Source organism: Leptopilina boulardi, unplaced genomic scaffold (genome assembly GCF_019393585.1).
Source record: "Leptopilina boulardi isolate dan_hultmark-lab unplaced genomic scaffold, ZJU_Lbou_2.1 LbouV2_30, whole genome shotgun sequence".
Taxonomy (NCBI): domain Eukaryota; kingdom Metazoa; phylum Arthropoda; class Insecta; order Hymenoptera; family Figitidae; genus Leptopilina; species Leptopilina boulardi.
In genome coordinates, this window is record NW_026137863.1 from 1,536,023 (window position 1) to 1,555,652 (window position 19,630).

The 19,630-nt window shown below is 24.3% G+C and overlaps 4 protein-coding genes across 8 annotated transcripts in view; 2 read left to right on the plus strand and 2 right to left on the minus strand.

The window, feature by feature from the left end:
- Positions 1-512: 512 nt before the first annotated feature.
- Positions 513-3,779, plus strand: LOC127282488 (uncharacterized). Its single transcript, XM_051306755.1, has 2 exons — positions 513-652; positions 1,002-3,779. Exon 2 carries the CDS (start codon positions 1,029-1,031, stop codon positions 3,630-3,632), a length of 2,604 nt encoding a protein of 867 aa, XP_051162712.1. The 5' UTR covers positions 513-652; positions 1,002-1,028; the 3' UTR covers positions 3,633-3,779.
- A 632-nt stretch (positions 3,780-4,411) lies between these two features.
- LOC127282489 (conserved oligomeric Golgi complex subunit 6) lies at positions 4,412-7,580 on the minus strand. Its single transcript, XM_051306757.1, has 9 exons — positions 7,406-7,580; positions 7,020-7,294; positions 6,818-6,962; positions 6,092-6,303; positions 5,784-6,007; positions 5,298-5,689; positions 5,043-5,204; positions 4,798-4,959; positions 4,412-4,715 (listed from the first exon to the last, which is right to left on the minus strand). The coding sequence occupies exons 1-9, from the start codon at positions 7,490-7,492 to the stop codon at positions 4,482-4,484; spliced, it is 1,893 nt and encodes a 630-aa protein (XP_051162714.1). The 5' UTR covers positions 7,493-7,580; the 3' UTR covers positions 4,412-4,481.
- Positions 7,581-7,599: 19 nt separating this feature from the next.
- On the plus strand, positions 7,600-8,785 carry LOC127282490 (protein Asterix). Its single transcript, XM_051306758.1, has 2 exons — positions 7,600-7,749; positions 8,285-8,785. The coding sequence occupies exon 2, from the start codon at positions 8,286-8,288 to the stop codon at positions 8,616-8,618; it is 333 nt and encodes a 110-aa protein (XP_051162715.1). The 5' UTR covers positions 7,600-7,749; position 8,285; the 3' UTR covers positions 8,619-8,785.
- A 268-nt stretch (positions 8,786-9,053) lies between these two features.
- LOC127282487 (diacylglycerol lipase-alpha) overlaps positions 9,054-19,630 on the minus strand; it is a 35,561-nt gene continuing 24,984 nt past the window's right edge. For 2 of the 5 annotated variants that reach the window (XM_051306751.1, XM_051306750.1), the window contains 7 exons: positions 17,287-17,516; positions 17,138-17,161; positions 16,586-16,718; positions 12,152-12,483; positions 10,830-11,174; positions 10,564-10,738; positions 9,054-10,430 (listed from right to left, as the gene is read on the minus strand). In XM_051306751.1, coding sequence (XP_051162708.1) covers positions 10,164-10,430; positions 10,564-10,738; positions 10,830-11,174; positions 12,152-12,483; positions 16,586-16,718; positions 17,138-17,161; positions 17,287-17,516 — 1,506 coding nt within the window. In that variant the 3' untranslated portion in view covers positions 9,054-10,163. Of the gene's footprint in view, positions 10,431-10,563; positions 10,739-10,829; positions 11,175-12,151; positions 12,484-13,834; positions 13,996-16,585; positions 16,719-17,137; positions 17,162-17,286; positions 17,517-19,630 lie in introns of all 5 variants that reach the window. The other 3 variants (XM_051306753.1, XM_051306752.1, XM_051306754.1) reach the window with 2 other exon arrangements.

The window sequence follows — 19,630 nt, forward strand, 5'->3', positions numbered from 1 at the left end:
ACAATCCAAAAGTTCAAACCAGGGATGGGTAGATAAAATTTCGGTGCAGCAGCGCTCCTAAATGAAAATTTTCAATTAGCTTAACTTTCCTATCTCTCCAATGGAAAATCGTCAAAAAGGACCAAAAAAAGTCATTTTGCAGGTACGTCTAGAGTCACCAACAGATGGCGCCACTAATTTTCTATTAATTTAATTTTATCATAGTAAACAATTAATGTTAAACGTTTTATATTATTTATATTGCTAAAATTAATCATTTATATTAAATAAACAATTGAATTAATGGATATTCGAGGAAATAAAGATTAAAACTTTGCAGAAATACGGTAAAATGGATAAAATTTGAATTTAAAATTTTAAAGAAATTAAAAAAAAATGTTTAATTTTTTTAATTTGTTTAAAAATAAAATTAAATGTCTTTTAAAATTAGAAAAAAAATACTTTTTATTTATATAAATGGCGCCACTAACTTTCTATTAATTTGATTTTATGATTGTCCATCTTGTTCGCTCTTCGCTCACGTGGTTTCCGTTTCCCGTCGACCTGTCGACATTTAGAATTTTGTGATCGCAAGTGAAAAATATAAAAATAAAATGGTTTTAATATATAAATATATTTGAAAATAATTGTAATAAGCTGATTTTATTTAGAAGTAAGTAAATTTTGTTTCCATACGTTTTAATTTACGAAAAATTGTTAGTAATACGCATAATATTGTTCTTTGTTATGAGTCTCGTGTGTTTTGAGGTTATAAACAAGTAAATATTTTTCTAATTAAAATTCAGAAAATTTAATTCTTAACTTTCAATTGTTGCGATGTATTAATAAAATGTATTTACGATTTTATTTTGATAATGTGAATTTTAGTAAAGTTAGCATTTTTAATAATTATCGATAACATAACCTTAAAACTTGAAAAATAACCAAAAAAAACGTTCTTAAAACGTTTTTATATATGTTTCAAGTGTTAACAAGTTTAAAGAATTTATTTTTCTTTTCAGTTATAAAAATAAAATAACTATATAAAGATGCACTTATCAAGTAATAAGAAACGAGAGGATGTGGCAATTGTAATTAGATCACTTTTGACAACATATCAAGACGGTGTAACAATACGAAGACTAGCAGAAGATTATGAAGAAGTTGAATGTGAGCCAATTCCTTTTAAAGAATTTAATTGTCCAACATTATATAGTTTTTTGCAAGAATTACAAAATTATGTACGCATTGAAAGAGTAAATAATCAAACACTCTTATTTCCCGTGATAACCGATAAAACAAAACATATCGCTGAATTTGTAAAAAATCAAAGATCAAAAAATCCAAATAGAAGAAAATTTCAAAGGCCTTTTCTTGGATATTGCGCTAATAAATCACAAGTTACAATTAATAAGAATTTATTAACACAACTTGTACAATGTGTTTATTTATATCCACATGGCGTACCAATGTTTAATGTTATATTATTTTTAAATCAACATATTTATCCACTTCAAATTACAAAACAGGAATTGGAACGTCAATTAAATTTAATATCACACTTAGTTATTGTTTGTGGTGATAAATTATATCCAAAACATGTGATGCCAATTTTTCCACAACAATTTTTAACCAATTATGCGTATAATAATAATAATAATAATAATTGGACTTTACATGGAAATTATAATTCACAAAATTCAAACATTATTCGACAGCAAAAACCTGTTCAAAATTCACACATTAAGCCCAACATTGTTCCAGTTCAAAATTCAAAAATTCAACCAAATATTATTCAAGAGGAAAAATCTGCTAATTTCATTGAAAAATCAAATAAGACTGAAAATAAAATTCCCTTGCTAGTTAAAGGAGCCAATGATGTTTATAAATTAAACGAGGAATTAAAAACTCTAATTTCTGAAATTACAGAAAAGTGCGAAATAAAAAGTGATAAAAACGATATTCCTTTAAAGGAATGTCAACAAGAAAATATGTCTACAAATATTAAAATTGATGATGAAAATTCCAAACCGGAGAATTCAATTAAATCCGATCGTGATTTAACAATTTTTACAACAATTAGACTATCGAAACTAATACAAAAATTTCCAAATGGAATTTGGTGTTCCGAATTAACAAAATTATATCTTCAAGAATATAATTCACCATTATTATATTCAGAGAAAGAATTTTCCAGTCTTTTAGATTTTGTTTATCATTTGCCAAAAATTTTTCATTGCGTCAAACCATTAAATGAAAAAGACTACAAATTATTTAACGCAAAAAATAATCTTCCACATTTAAAGAATGATAAAAAATCAAATATACCCGATTATTCACACGATTATGATGATTTTAAATCATCATTACTTAAAGAAGTAATGGGAATCGATGATACTGTAAAACAATTAAGTGTCACTGAATTTAAATTAAATAATGATAATTATGAAGAAATTACAATATCCCATGTTATTTCACCATCTTACTTTTGGATTCATTTGCGTAAAAATTTTCAAATTTTCAATACATTCAATAATGAAATTATGACATTCTATGTGAATTACAATTTTAAATATAAAGTTCCATTTAGTTTAATGCAAAAAGGATTGAATGTTGTTTGTTTTTTTAAAAATAAATGGAATCGTGGATTAATTAAAGATGTTTGTAAAGATTCACAAATAACAATTTTTTTATACGATTATGGAATGGATAAAAAATTTTTTCCCGATGAAATTTGCTTTTTACATAAATCATTTGCCAATTTTCCCGCACAAGCAATACCATGTTGTTTATATAATGTGAAACCATATAAATCATCAAATTGGAGTCACGATATTTTATGGCAATTTATATCAAAATCATCATTTCCATTAATTGCAACTGTACATGATATTAATCTTGAAGAAAATTTACTTTTTCTCGTATTAACCGACACGAGAACTGATCAAGATTTTCATATTAATGATTGGTTGTGTAAGGAAAAATTCGCTGAACCAGGACAATATTCATTAGAACATCATAATTATGTTTTTTCACACTATAAAGAATGTTTGAAACAAAAAGGTTACGATCCATTTTCACTTCATTATAATCGTTTGAATCATGATGATGATAATGATGATAATAATGAAATTAATGATGAAATTCCAATTGTCGAATCAGAAAATAAACATTATCCACTTCGATTAAAGAATTTATTGGCATCGTATGTGAATTTAAAAATTGATGAAGACAATTTACCGAAATTAAAAAAAATCACAACTACCACGGATGATAAAAGTACTGATGAGAGTACAAAAAGTTCAAATTGTTCACGATTAATGTCTCTTCGTAAGATGAACAATTTAAAAAGTTTAAATTGCAATGAAAAAGAAGAAGAAGAACCATCAACTTCGAGATCAATTACTGATGATTCAATTTCAACATCATCATTGGAGGAATCACAAAAAAAAATCACTATTGATATGCCTTATTTTGGAACATTTGCCAGCGAATGCGGTGGAAGAGGAAGAATGGAATCAATTGATTGGAAAAATGTTTTAAACACTGACAATTATTCTAATCAAAAACAAATTGAAAAAAATGTTTCTAAAAATTTACCACCTCAATTACAAAGATTGTTGAGAATACAAAATGAGCAAAAACAAATTTAAATTTTAATTTCAATTTTTTTTTGTTGACTTTATAGGAGATATATGTGATAAATGCGTAAGTTTGAATCTATTATTAATTTTTAATTACAATTTATTTTTTAAAAAAGTATTATTTATTTAATAAAACTTTTAATAGAGATACAATGACTGAAACTAACGCATTTAAGTACTGATATTATTTTCTGTTTTATTTTTAAAGTTTTTATTTTAATTAAAATTTAGTTTTTCCATTTTTAAGAGAAGACAAAAAAAAAGAACAACAGATTATTGTTACTCGTTTTGATTTCGTATTGTTTTCATCTAAAATGATTTTATAAAATTATATTTCCTTCCAAAGTTAGTATTAACTAGAAAATTAAGTGAAAAGAAAAATTATTTAATAAAATAACTTTAAATAATGTAATTAATCGTTTTATATTATCATGTAAAGTAGGATACAGAAAAAATTCATACTTTTATTCAAATTTTATAGATCTATATAAGCTTATAAAAAAAAAAAGTCAAATATTTTTTTATTTTCTTAACTTACTATTTCTATCAGTTTATTTCCAATTCAAGTTATTAATTTTTAAGCGAAAAACAAAAACTGATCACAAATTTAATTTTAATGAGTTCTTTTTTCTTTTCGGAATATAAAATTCCATGTTTTGAGAAAACGCAAAATATAAATTTTTTTTTTTAATTTGTAGTATTAACTTGAATTTTATTCATTATAATTATTTATAAATTCATTTTATAAATATTTCATGTATTCTTAAAAATAAAATTATGTACAATGATTTTCTTTTTTTATTTACTATATTCTCATTTTTTCAGTAATATATTAAATTTAAATAAAATATAAATATCTCAATTAGAGATCAATGTTTTAAGTAATTCTTCCGGTGTTCTCGAGAATAGACTATCAGAATTTTGATAAAGATTTTTAGGATCATGACAGGCTTCGTATAATTGTTTATAAATTGCACTAATAACTTCAAATGAACGTTTTTGAGCTACAGTTCGATGCGTTGTACTTTGCAATAAACTAATTTGTGGCAATAATAGAACGTCTGGCATCACAATAAATGCTTCCAATTTATTCTATAATTAAATAAAATTAATGTTATTTAATTAATATTGTTTTCTAAATAAATAAATTTTTATCAATTTAAATAAATAATACCGTAAATTCTTTGACACTCAATGGATCCATTCCTGGAATCGATGACAAAGGCCCTTGTTGATAGCCTTGTAAAATTGTGTATATTGGTCCAAGATTTAAATTTGCCACCAATGAACTGGCTTGTTCAGATGTTAAAGTATCAATTTGTGCATCGGACTGAGCCTATTGTAATAGTAAAGAAAAAATATATAAAATATAAAAGAATAAATAAAAAAATAAGCATTTTTTTGAAAATTTAAAATCACCTGCAGTCTTTCCAATCTTTGATCCATGTATTCGTATAAAGCAAGAGTAGATTGAATTTGATGCATACAATTAAGAAGATAAACAGCCATGTCAACTGTCGGTAATCTTGAAGCAGTTTCATTCACTTCTTGCAAAAGAGGATCAATAATACACGATACAATCTGTAAAAAAAATTTAAATAGATTATTATTAATAGTTAATAATTAATTAAAATTTATTAAAATAATTAGAGCTAATAAATATCTAATATTAACTTGTAACATATCCTTTTCTCTGTCTTCGGCAATACTGGCAACTGAAAGAACTTCATTTAAAAGTGCCAATAATCTTGAAACAGAAGGAGCAGGAATTAAATCAGTGCCCGGTGGTTCGGCACGTTCACCTAAAGCAACGCGTGTTTCTCTTTGGAGTCGACTAACAAAACTCTTTTCACTTAATTCCATTAATTCACCTAAAGTTGTATCAAGAACACTGTCAAAAATAACTGGCTTTAATATTGTTTTATAAAATCTAATTAGCGTCATCACTGAATATAAAACAGTTGCCGGTGCATCGACCGATACAATATGTTCAATTCTTGATTTTAAAGGATGACATAAACCTTCTGTAATATTGCCCAATGATTGATTTACCTGATCCAATACAACTGTAACACATTTATTAATTATTAATACTAATAAAATAATTAATAATTAATTTTATTTTATTCTTTTAAAAATGAATTTTTTAAATTTTTTCACCTGTCTTGTCGCAAGCTTTTACAAGATTTAGTAAATTTTCTTTTTCAATTGGTATCGCCTGATGGAACCACGCGAGAATATCGCCCACATAACGTTTTGGATCGTGTGCATGCATTTCTATTGGATTTGGAGCGCCAGTTATATTTTTTCCCAATGTTAATGCATCAATAAAAGATCCCGCCAATACAGATCTTTTAGCCGTGCAATATTCATCTAAAATATATCTATAAAATAATATTTGTTATTAATTTTAATTTAAAGGATAAAAAATTAAAAAATTTTATTTAATAGAAAAAAGGAATTATTACTTAAAAAGAACGGGTCTTTCTTGTAATTTGCCCATTGCTTTTATTAATAATGGAGCTAAATGTTCATTTTCAATATGTCTACATTGATTTTGTGTCCATCTATATAATCTTTCGAGTGCTGCCTCTTGTAAAAGTGTCATTCTTTGCATTATATCAAGTGCCAATGTTTGATATCCCGATTGCATTAATATTCGACAACTACTGTGTATTTCCTGTAAATCAAAAATTAAATTTACTTATAAAATTTCAAGTTCTATTATTATTTATTTATTATTATTTTATTTATTATTTATTTAATAATTAATAAATTAATTATTTAAAAAGTTAAGCAACAAAAACGATAACAAAATGGATTTTTATTTAAATTTTCTCCAATGTTTCGAAATCACACTGATTTTCTCTTCAGGGAGTCTAGTAATACAAAATTATAAAAAAATTAAAAAACAACAAACAAAAATACAAAGAAATTAAATTAATATGAGTCGAAGACTATTACAAACTTTAAAAAAACAAAAATACAAAAGGTATTTGAATTATTATTATTATAATTATTTGAATTAGTATTGAATAAATAAATAAAAATATATACATACAAAATTATACAAGAACAATTAACAAAAATATAAATCAATAAATAAAATTAATTAATATATAGAAATTAATTATTTATAAAATTAATAATCAATAAATTTAATTAATAATTTAATAGAATATTTAAACATTTACCTGTACTCGATTGACAACTGTAAAAAATTCTTCCGTTATCGGCGATTCTCTAGATGGTCCATGCAATATTGACATTTCTGACGAATTCAATTCAAATGATTTTATAAATGCATTCGCAACCTCTTGTTGTATTGACAGTTTTTTACTGGAAAAAAAGTAATTTAAATATTTTTCTCAAATGAAGGGGGAAAAATCAAAATACCTTTCGTTTTGTAGTTTTGATGTCTGATCAATAAGTTGTAATGTACGAGATTTTGTTGTTTGTAAACGATTGCTCATACTTTGAACAGAATTATTCATTGCTGAAACATTATGATACATATCGTCCAATGTGTTTTTAACTTCTTTAAATGCTGATAAAAAGTCTTCATTAATTGTGAGACTTCTTCGTTCGATTTTACTTCGAAGATTACGTCTTCCATTTAATGTATTTTCAGTAAAAAATGTCGAAAGTTCTTTTAGAGCTTCAAGCGTTCCCTATAAGTAAAAAAAAAAGAAATAAATAAAAAGTAAAGAAAGAAAATTCTCTTTTTTTTAAATACGAAATCAAAATTTTATTAATAATGAGAGGTTATGTTTTGAACTAACCTTATCATTTTCAGGACGTAAGTCTAATAATTTATTAACTCTACGTGTTAGAGGTGTACTATTAATTTTCTCACTTGTTTCATTCATAATAATTATTAGAATTATTATAAATATACGTTTTATAGTAATAAAAATGCACGTTTGACGTTTACAGCTGTCAAATTCGGTGACAGTTAAACGTAATTTATTACCTAACTTACGTCAAAAAAAAAACTTCTTACTTGTAACTTCCCATCCCTGTCCGTGGATGATACGTCAGTAAAATAATATTCTATATTTTTTAAGATTTTATAATTAAAAAAAAGTGTTTTAAAATATTTACAATTTACACCTTTTTAATTCAAGTAAGTTATGTAATTAATTATTATATATGCATGTTTTTTTAATTCATTTTGCTTATAGTTTTTCGTTCCTAACCTACAAAATTTTCATTTTTACTCTTTTGTTTCAACAATAAAAATTTATTTTAACAATTTGATTTTTTTTTTACAATTGCAATATTACCTGTATCATCTCCTCCCGAGAGGAGGCTTTGTATTTATATGAGGCAATAGTTCTGAACGTTCAAATGAACGAAATATTTTTTTTCAATGTATAAATTATTAAAAATTATGATGTTCATGTAAAATAAAACAATTATTAAATTAATAACTCATTTTTAGATATTTTATACAATATTTTATAATAAAATTTGTACTTTTTTGTACTAAAAAAAAAATTTCGTTCATTTGAACGTTCAAAACTTTTGGCTCATGTATTTTTTCTCCCTTGATTTTTTAATTCTGTAATATTTTTTTTTTAAATTCATTAATTGATAAATTTTTTTTTTCCTTAAAATTTGTAGTTCTAAAATGTGGAAAATAAAATTTTTCTTTTCAGTATGAATAGTTCGACAGATCCACGACGTCCTGAGAAGGAAATTCGTTATAAACCCGCAGTGACGAGTACTCAAGCCCAACCAGGAGATGATTTAACGCCAGATTATATGAATATATTGGGAATGATTTTTAGTATGTGCGGTTTAATGATGAGACTAAAATGGTGTGCGTGGGTTGCTCTTTATTGTTCCTGTATTAGTTTTGCTAATTCAAGGGTGAGCGACGATACAAAACAAATTCTCAGTAGTTTTATGTTATCTATTTCCGCTGTTGTAATGTCTTATTTACAAAATCCACAACCAATGACACCACCTTGGGCATCTGCTATTCAATAAAAATTTTTGAAAATTCTTTATATTTCACTTTTTCAACTGTAAAAAAAGAGTTAAAAGAAAATTTATATACTTAATTAAAAATTTTATAAATATAAAATTTTCACAACTATTCCGTGAATACGTGGCAATTTTTAATATATATATAGAAATAAATCAGTTAATTTTGACTGAGAATTGTTATTTATTTATAAATTGACACTTAAAAAAACAGTGAGTGTATATGTGAATGTGAGATAAATAAGTTCATTTAAAAAAATTTTTCTAAATAGAAAAAAAAATATAATTTTCACCATCACAAAGAATAAATAAATAAAAATCATTTAAATTCTGATAATTTTATTGCTTACAAATTATTAATTTATTTTTTTTTTGCAATTATTGACATAAAGCAATTTATATTCTTATCTACAATTATATGTGTTGAGAAATATAATCTTTAGCATTTATATAATTTTTATTATTTTATATATTTTCCTTACATCATTTTGACTAGACTTAAAATTAAATAGCTATTTTACTACCAAGAAGAAAAATTTCTGAGTAATTGAAAAAAATTTTTTATTACTATTTTTCTTTAATATCATACAAATACGTTTATTAGATTGTTTTATAATTGAAAAATTAAATTATCTACTCAGAAATATTTTTGTCGTGGTAGATTTTTTTTTATACAATTTTTATAATTATAGAATAATTTTCCTTCTTTTCTCTCGATTGTCAAAAAAAAAAAAAAAAAAAACCATATAGAATTACAAAATATTTTTTATAAGTTATCAAAAACTTTGAACAATGGAAAATGTAATTTATTTTATAGAAGATTTTTCAATGGAACTGTAAAATTTCTACTATTGTAAAATTACATGGACACTTCTTACATTTTTTTTTTTAAACTAAATTCGATCTACTTAAATGTACCTTTATTTTACATTTGATATAATGACACCATTTACAAGATTAATAATAATAGAAAGTTTTTTTTTTTAAACGAAAATTTTCATTTGGAAGTATTTTACAGTCTTTATCAAATGAAATCTATCATCACAATTAGTTTTAATTTTAATTAATTTAATTTTAATTTTAATTTATTTACGAATAAATTAATTATATGACAAAAAGTAAATTCAAATTTCTTTTTACATTTTATGTTTCTTATTTCGATGTTTCGATAAACAATATTTTAGAAATTTTTTTTTTTAGTTTATTTTGATAAACTATTTTTTAAATTACCGAATTTGGACTTTTTTTGCAGATAATAGAATTTTTTTTAAATTTTCTTTTTTATTTCTATTACTTTTTTTGTTCATAATAATGAATCTTGACTAGATTTGTAATTAATGAAAAATTTATACCTTAGTTCCATTTTTTCTGATTTTATCCAATGGAATGAATTTTAGTATTCGATTTTTAATTTTATGTTAAAAAACGTGTTAATTTTTTAGAATTTTTATTTTAATAGACGTTTTTATTTTTTTAAAGGGGAAGAAAAACGAAATTTTTTTTTTAGATAACCCATGGTCCCGTTTTTTTTTTTGAATTTTTTTTTTTTTAAACGCTACTTTCCCCTCGTCCAACTAGAGTAATTGGATATACGTATTTTTTTCTCTTCGCATTGAAAAATGGTGAATTCGTCGAAGGAGTTGGTGATAAACCACGTAAAAGAGGTAGTGATGCATCACTGCCAATAGCTCCAGAATCAAGTTTTCTCTTCCATTCAGCGCCTAAATCAGTTGCTGGAGCCATTAAGCTTTTACAATCAGAAGAGGTTTTCACACTCAGGAAGACTTCATTATTGCTTTCCATTTTTGTTACTTCCTGGAATTTGACCGAAAAATTATAATTCTTCTCTTTACAAAAATGTTAGTATTATCTAGTTTTATAAAAAAAAAAATCTCTATTTTTTAATAAATTTTCTTTTTCTTTTTAGATGTGGAAATTTTTTTTTTACCTTTGTTCCAAAATAATCAACATTAGTGCCGCTGGTTTCATTTCCTTCCATAAAATCAATTTGCACACGATGGGATATATGAGAATTTCCTGAAGATTGCGAGGACGTGTGGGTTGAAGAATTTTCTGAAAGATCATCCCTGCAATAACAGGCAGCTGTACATACTCGAAGTTCCCTGAATTTTTTGCAAAAAAATATACTCATAAATAATGGTAAATAATTAATTTTAATTTTATTAGTAATTTTAAATAACAATTTTTTTTTACCTCCTCGCTATCACAGAATCGCCTCTTCTTGGCACAGGAGGTGGAAGTACAGTTTCTAAATTTTTTGGACTCTCATAGCTTGCCTCACTGTTACCGCTACTGCTATTGCTGCCCATAACTTCCTCACGAAGAAAATAATTTTTCGCCGAGAGCATTGCAAAATGAAGATTATTTTTTAAATCGTCAGCAGCTGTTGATAAATTATCGGAAATTTTTGGAGTTCGTCTCATTGGTCTCGGGGGTGGAATTGGCGATGGAGGATAACTTGATGCCTCGGACAGAGTTTCAGGCGTCGCCAAAGGAGCCATTCGAGGTAAATTATCCCAGTCTCCCAGACGATTTGACCTATTCATTAAAAAAAAAAGAAAAACAATAATAAAATTTTAATTTTTTTCTTTTTAATAACTTTTAATAACTTCGAGATAAAATTATTTTTTTATCTCAACATACTAAATGTTACTAAAAGTTAATAATTGTGTAATTTTTTTTTTTTTTTTTGTAATTCTCTTATCTACGAAAAATGAAGCGTGAGGTGAAATTGTGTTTTAGTGGTAAAAATATAGTCTAAAATTTGTACCTGTTGTGATAAAAGTTGAGAGACTGTCGAAGTTAGTCTTTTAGAAAAAAACAATTATTTTTTTTTGTACAAAAGGAAAAATACAAATTCTACAAAATAGGATCTTGGAATTACAAAATAGAAAGAAAAATTTTTTTTTTTCATTTAATTTCTAATAATAAATATAAAAAAAATTAGTCCTTTTCAATTTTTCTAATTCAATTTTATCTGATCAATTAAACTATAATTGAATTTATTCGATTTGAAATTGTAATTGTTTTGAATACGGAATATTAAATTTAATAATTGGGCTACACTAAGAACGAGGAATGTTATTAAAATGTTAATAAATATTACGGATCCAAATAAAAATTCGTGTAACTGAACAAAATAATTTTCTATAAAGTATAATCACATCAAAATTTATGGACATTGTTTACCTTGAGTGCTATTCGTTGCAAACTTATCTATAAACATTAATTTAAAAATTCCTCAAATAAACATCATTGATGATATTTACAAAATCTACTAATTTTTACATTTCAAGTTGTGAGAAAATATTCTTAATTTCTTTCATAATCACATTTTTTTCTAAAATAAAAATATTTTTTTATTTTAACAAAATAAATTTGAAATTTAATTTAATTTTAATTAATATCATTTTAATTTGAAAATAAATTAAATTTTATTTTTACGATTTGAAATGTGTTTTTGGTTTTTAGTTGCTTTTTTCGTTTTTTTTTTGACAAAATTTGTCTATTCTTACAGTTTGCTCTCGTTGGGCCTGGGAGTGTGTAAAAGTTCGCTGGCCAAGCTAATAAATTCCCAAGGAAGACCCGTGGAATCGAGACTGAGCTCCCGACCGGCTTGAGGGAATTCGTTGGGACTTTGAAGCGATGTAAAGCTAGTTTCCAGACATAGTTTGTGAGGCGGTGTCCCAGCAGTCAGTGGACACTTGACAGGACTCGATGTTGAAAGTAAAGCTCTCATTTCTTGTTCAATCTCAATTTCCTGAATATCTAAGGCTTCTCGGGCATTCAAAACATTCACCAACGAGGATTGACGTTGAGGCTTCGCTGCACTCGTCCTCGTTACAACCTGATCCACGCAATTGAAGGAAAAAAAAAAAAAAACTTTCTTTTTTGCCCAAAAAGAAAAACCAAACTTCCATATTTACAAGCAATTTCTCAAAAAAAAAAAAAAATTAACATCCAACATGGATTTCTATTCTCCTAAGAATCCGAAAATTTGATTATAAATTCAGATAATGAAAAATTATTTCCAAATTTTTTATAAATTCGGATTCTTAGAGATTTTTCACACTATACATAAAAATAAGGATTGTTTCTAAATTTTTCGTAATACCTGATTTTCTTCGAGAGGAAGAGGAGAGTTCTGAGTTTAAGTTTTTAAAACTTGTCTCTTAAATTTGAAAAAAGAAAATTTTACACTAGGGAACGATGATAATTACAAAATTACATTACAAAATTCTATCATGCAGAGATTTAAAATACAAATTTTCCTATCGTGCAAATTTTCTTCTTTATCGAATATTACTTATTTACTTATTTTTTTAAATTTACAATTTCGTTCTTAAAATTATAATCGAAATTCTCTTTCTAGAATTCTACAAAACTTACCTTTCTAATGGCTATTTGGAAAACGATCTAATTAAAAATTAAAATAACGACATCGTGGGAAAATATTACATGCTGACAATATAAAAATTATTATTCCGCTACTATTTCAATATCAACCACATAAATCATAACAAAAATTGTTTTAATTTTTTCTTTTTTTTTATCAGTCGAAAATTAATTGAGAATTAAAATAGAGGAGAGAAGGGAAAGGCAAAAAAAAAAATTAGAGAAAAATTTCAAATACATCAATTTGAAGAAAAAAGAATTGTATATTGAAAAAAAAAAATTATACGTATCTTCCCATTTGTATGAAGTTTCATATAATGAAACTGTTCACAAGTTCTCGCACAGTCCTTAAGTGTCACTTGAATTGGAAGTATACTAAGATAATTATTTCTTCTAGCGTGCGTTCTTAAAATAAGATACATGTCATGAAGTGCTGCGTTTTTTTTTTTTTATATAAATACCTAGTGATTTTTTTTTGTGAGGTGATATAAAAATTTTTAAAAAAGTAAATTTTTAAAGAGAGAGAGAAAATTCACCAACAATGTCACTGTGAAAAAATATAATAAAATTATTTATATTATTTCTTTGATAACTATTTCCTCTGAATTCTATTTTCCTCGTTGAAATTAATTATTTTTTTTTTTTTTTTTTTTTTATACTTTCTGTTATGATTTTTAATTAAATTTTTTTTACACCCTTTTTGAATTTTTAATTCCTTGCCCGTTTTATTTTCAGAAAGAATCGAGATGAAAAATTTTTTCCGAGTGACTTTGCTGACTGACTATGATTCCTAATCAAAGTACCTTGTTTCGCGGGAGAAAGAGGAGGGTGTGGTGACATGAACGTCGGCATTAAGATCTCGAGGTGTTGACGTTTGTAGATGAGAGACGTCTGTGAATGCAATTCTAGCCGCTGCAGTCTTCTTGTCTTTCAGCGTGTTGTACTTGCTTTGGCAGTACTGATACTATAAAATTTCAACGATATAGAGACGACTTTGTCATTTGATTTCGATAAGCTCGAGAGAAGCCATATAAAAAAAAAAGATAAAAAGAAGATGCAAAGATACATGAAGATGAATATAAAAAAAATAGAATAGAAGTAAATATCAAAAATTTGAAGAAAAAAATTAAATAAAATTAAAAATAGAATAAAAAAAAGATGTAAAGAAAAAAATGAACCAACAGAATTGAACTTCTCGTTCAATAAAATGTTTTTCTCACAAACATTCTAAATGAAGATTAACAAAATTAGCCAATCTGCACTAATGATAGGAAAAATTTTTAATGAATTCATTTCGAAGAAATTTTGCAGCTATAATTTGTTGAAGAATTATTCACACGAACCTAATCCACACCACACACCCTCATTAATTAATTATTTACAAATATCAAAAATTATTCTCTATTTGGTTGAAAATAAATTATTAATTTAAAAATATATATGATAAATGAAGACATCGAGGATCAATATTAAATAATATTATAAAAATTAATTACTTTAAAGAAAGTGCAAAAAAAATACATTATGAAAAATAATTATCGACAGGATTTTAGACAGTATTTATAAATAATTTTCAATTTTATAATTATCATTAATTTTTTCAGCACATGTTTTTTGAGGATTCAGCGAATAATTAAAAGAGAACTACATTTTGTTTATATAGAACAAAATGTATATTACAAGCAATTACATTTTTACATAGATAAATAAGAAGTCATTGTAAAATTTTCATAAATAGATGACAAAAAAAGTGTAATAAATATAAATAAAGCGAAACATAAACAAAAAATTTTTTTTACAATTAACGTAAAAAATATTATATTATAAAATGAAAAAAAATTAAATAGCAAAAAAAAAAGGAACAATATTTTGTTTATGTGGTGATATTTAACTAAAAATTAATGACATAAATTGTTTACAATAATAATCTCACTCTATAACAGACGTAACTTTCTTACTCATGCGACTTTTTTTTTCATCAAATTTCTTTTATACGAATTAATCACATAAACTAATTATTAATTGATCATGAATTTATAAAGCTTATGATTAAATTTATAAATTATTATTTGTATTATTATTTTGTTTACTTGTTACTATTATTATTATATATATGGCACATATGAGAAAATCAAGACAAAATTATTCTTTTTTGTTTGAAAAATATTCCCAAGATTGTTCTATAAAAATTCGAAAATTTTCATTATTTATAATAAGAAACAGAAATTATATGAGAATAAATTAAATTAAAATCTCAAAATAAAGGTAAACTCCTTTTACAGTTAGTTAAAATAATTAATGAAGCTGTTATTAAATTGTATTTTAAAATAAATAAATAGCAAGATTTATAATTATTAAGCAAAATTGCAAATTAAAAGAAAAAATTTATTAAAGAACTTTAAAAACAAAATATTTAAAAATAAAATTTACAAAAAATAAATATATAACTTCAAAAGCATCCTGGGAATATTTCCTCAGTTTTTTAAGGAAAAATTAATCACTAAATTAAATTAATAAAAATAGAAAAACGCGATACAAAAGTGGCAAGCTAATTAGAATTTCTAAAAAAGAAATTGAACTTAAATTAAAAAAAAGCATAATTACAAAACAAAATACACATTATAATTCTACTTTTAGTTTCTTTCATTTTTTTTTAGAATTCATGTCATGCTTCATTTTTCATTACAAAAATCATGCACAATTACGTTTTATTTTTATTTTTTTTTCTCTCAATTAAACAACAAAATTAATAATTATTGACACGATTTTTCTGCAAAAATAAAGAAAAATGTAATTTTTCTACTAAGAAAGTAAAATGTGTCAATAATAATTTGCAACATCATTTTTCTAAACAAATACCAAACACACAATTTGAGGTAGTTTAGTGGCAAGAGACTATAACATACAATTCCTACTTTTTTGAATGAAAAATCACAATTTGGAAATATCTACTTTGTCATGTAAAAATATCTTATAAATAGTTCCTAATTTATAATTTTCTTATTTTTGTTTAATATCTCGATAAATTATTATCGACAAAGACTCGAAAATAAATTATTAATACAAAATAATCAATACAATAAAAAGTTAGAAACTTGACAAAAGTTGAGCTGAAATTGTTACTAAATTTTCCCTTAATTATAATTATTAAATTAATAAATTGAGAAAATTATTAATTTCAAATTTTCAATTATAAGAATATTAATAGAATTTTTAATATAAAATCAAGAACTATTTGAACTATTTGAACTATTTGAACTATTTGAACTATTTGAACTAATTTGAGTCTCATTTCTCTCGTGTATTTCAACGTCAACGACAATTAATGATGTTCTATTTGAATTATCTTTACTATCAATTGACTGATCTTCAGTTGATTCATAACTATCGATATCTATTAAATTTTCAACATTGATGCATTCATAATTTCCTTCTCGCCTTAATTCAGGTGTGTCAATTGAATTATCCAATGGCTCGTAATGTCCCAATTTCAATGAAGAATTTCGACTAGTCGAAATTATCAATTTGTTTGTCACATTTTGAGGTAGCCTTACCTTACGAAGTGCCTTCAGCATATTGTCAGGCATATGATCTTGAATCATCACAGGACTAATGAGCACTTCGTCAAAGTCACAAGGTCCCGCCCAAAGCGCCATATATTCTGGTTCGTGTTTCCTCAACACTTTTCTGAAAATTTAAAATCATTCTTTTTCAAATTTAATTCAATTTAAAATTACTAAAATTGGAAATTTAATTTTAACTTATAAGAACTAAATTGAAAAGTAGAATAAAATAATTAAACGAGAAATTGAAATATAAAAATAGTTTCCTTTCTATTTATATTTATAAATATATACATATTTTATAAGTGCATGCAGTTTCAGCATGCTTACATATTCCGATTAAAAATACATAATTTATTTGAAATCTATTTCTAAAAATAATAATAATTGTAACAATTTATATTAAATTATACTTAAAAATTTTTTTTAAATTAATAATTTAAAAAAAATACTAAAAATTAAGAAAAAGACACCGATAATTAATAATTGGGATTATAAACCAATATGCTTTTAATCGAGCCCACAAATAAAAATTTAACGTACCTCCAACGTGATTGATTTATTTGCCTATGAATAAAAAAAAATATATTATACAGTAATTTATTTTTATTGAAATAAAAAATCCCTTATTAACGTTTATATTACGTCATGTAAGCGTTAAATATATGTTTATAATTTTTCTTTTTACTTACTCATTTTTGTTGGGATGCCTTCGTACGACATGAATGATTTTCCCTGGTGGATAAAGAGGTCGATGAAGCGTTAATGCTACGCTGGAGTCACCAGAGACTACTGTTTGCGATCTAGCCATATCCTTATCTCTTTGATATTCGCTGATACATCCGCCTGCTTCTAAATTAGCCGCTGATGTTGGGATCGAACCACATCCGCAACACATCACAGAACACGATATCGTTTTCCACTGAATAATTCAAAATTACTTTTTGATACTGACTTTCAAAATTAATTAATTCAGGCCTTTGGTCAAAAAAAAAATTAATTAAATAAAAAAAAAAAAATATTCATAAAATAAATAAAGGAAAAAATTACATATAATAATCGTGAATATCTTTCGTTCATTCTGTCCACACCTGAAGTTAGTATTTGTTATAGGTCTTTTGTTTTTTTTTAATGTACTGTTTGACATTATTTTGTGTTGGTTAAAATTTTTCGAGACGCCTACTTTTTCCTCAATTTTTAAATAACCGAATTTTTAATTAACATAATTTAAAATTACAAAAGTGTTAATAAACCGAATTTAAATATTTCAGAATTTTTAAAAAACCGAATTTTTATAGTTCCAAATTTTCAGTTTACACAATAAAAAAATAATCGAAATACCATTGGTTATAATTTTTATGTTCTCGAATATTAAAATTACAGAAAATGAAAAGAGCAGAAGTTTCACTTGACAGACTTTCTGTTCAACCTAATTGCGATCGGACAAAATTTTTAGATAACGGAAATATCAGTTAACATAATTTCAATTTTGCAGAATTTTTAGTTAACATAATTTAAAATAAACAGAAATGTCATTTGACATAATTTTTATGTTCTCGAATTTTAACTTTTCCGAAAATAAAAATAACAGAAATTTAACTTGACAGACTTTCTATTCAACCTAATTGCGATTGGACAGAATTTTTAGATAACGGAAATATCAGTTAACATAATTTCAATTTTGCAGAATTTTTAGTTTACATAATTAAAAATAAACATAAATGTCATTTGTCATAATTTTTATGTTCTCGAATCTCAAATTAACCGAAAATAAAAACAGCAGAACTTTCATTTGATAGAATAAATCCATTGTTGATGATTGTTTAAACAATGAATACACAATGGATTTGGTATGTCAAGTGAAACTTCTGCTGTTTTCATTTTCGGTTAATCTGAGATTTGTGACCATAAAAATTCTGACAAATGGTGTTTCGGTTGTTTTTCAATTCTGTAAATTAAAAATTCGGCAAAATTAAAATTATGACAAATGATATTTCTGTTTTCTTAAATTTCTGTCCAATCACAATTCGGTTGAACAGAAAGTCTGTCAAGTTAAATTTCTGTTATTTTTATTTTCTGTAATTTTAATATTCGAGAACATAAAAATTATAACCAATGGTATTTCGATTATTTTTTTATTGTGTAAACTGAAAATTTGGAACTATAAAAATTCGGTTTTTTAAAAATTCTGAAATATTTAAATTCGGTTTATTAACACTTTTGTAATTTTAAATTATGTTAATTAAAAATTCGGTTATTTAAAAATTGAGGAAAAAGTAGGCGTCTCAATTTTTCAATGTTTTTTTGGCATTGTTTCGATAATTAATTTTGAATCGAAATTTTAAAAAATAATTGAATTTTATTTTATTTTAAATTGAAAACTTGGTAAATAATTGAATTTTAAATTGAAAATTTGAAAATAATTTAATTTTAGTTGATTGTTGATTGAAAATTTGAAAATAATTAATTTTAGTTGATTGCTGATTGAAAATTTTGATAATAATTAATTTTGACTCGAAATTTTGGAAAATAATTAAATTTTAATTGAAATTTTGGATAATAATTTAATTTAAGTTGATTTTGGATTAAAATTTCGGGTAATAATTGAATTTTAATTGAAATTTTCGATAATAATTTAATTTAAGTTCATTTTTAATTGAAAATTTCGATAATTAATTTTGAATAAAAATTTTAAAAAATAATTGAATTTTATTTCATTTTAAATTGAAAACTTGGTAAATAATTGAATTTTAAATTGAAAATTTTGAAAATAATTTAATCTTAGTTGATTGAAAATTTTGATAATAATTAATTTTGACTCGAAATTTTGGAAAATAATTGAATTTTAATTGAAATTTTGGATAATAATTTAATTTAAGTTGATGTTGAATTAAAATTTCGGGTAATATTTGAATTTTATTTAATTTTAAATTGAAAACTTGGTAAATAATTGAATTTTAAATTGAAAATTTGGAAAATAATTCAATTTTATATATAATTTAATAACATATAATAATAATTTTCATTATTATCATT

Excerpts from the sequence above, each read along its gene's own strand:
- LOC127282488 (XM_051306755.1), top strand. The coding sequence starts at position 1,029 with ATGCACTTATCAAGTAATAAGAAACGAGAGGATGTGGCAATTGTAATT.
- LOC127282489 (XM_051306757.1), bottom strand. The coding sequence starts at position 7,492 with ATGAATGAAACAAGTGAGAAAATTAATAGTACACCTCTAACACGTAGA. Across the intron at positions 6,008-6,091 it reads GAAAGACCCGTTCTTTTTAA|ATATATTTTAGATGAATATT; the intron begins GTAATAATTCCT and ends ATTATTTTATAG. Across the intron at positions 4,960-5,042 it reads AAAGATTGGAAAGACTGCAG|GCTCAGTCCGATGCACAAAT; the intron begins GTGATTTTAAAT and ends CTATTACAATAG.
- LOC127282490 (XM_051306758.1), top strand. The coding sequence starts at position 8,286 with ATGAATAGTTCGACAGATCCACGACGTCCTGAGAAGGAAATTCGTTAT.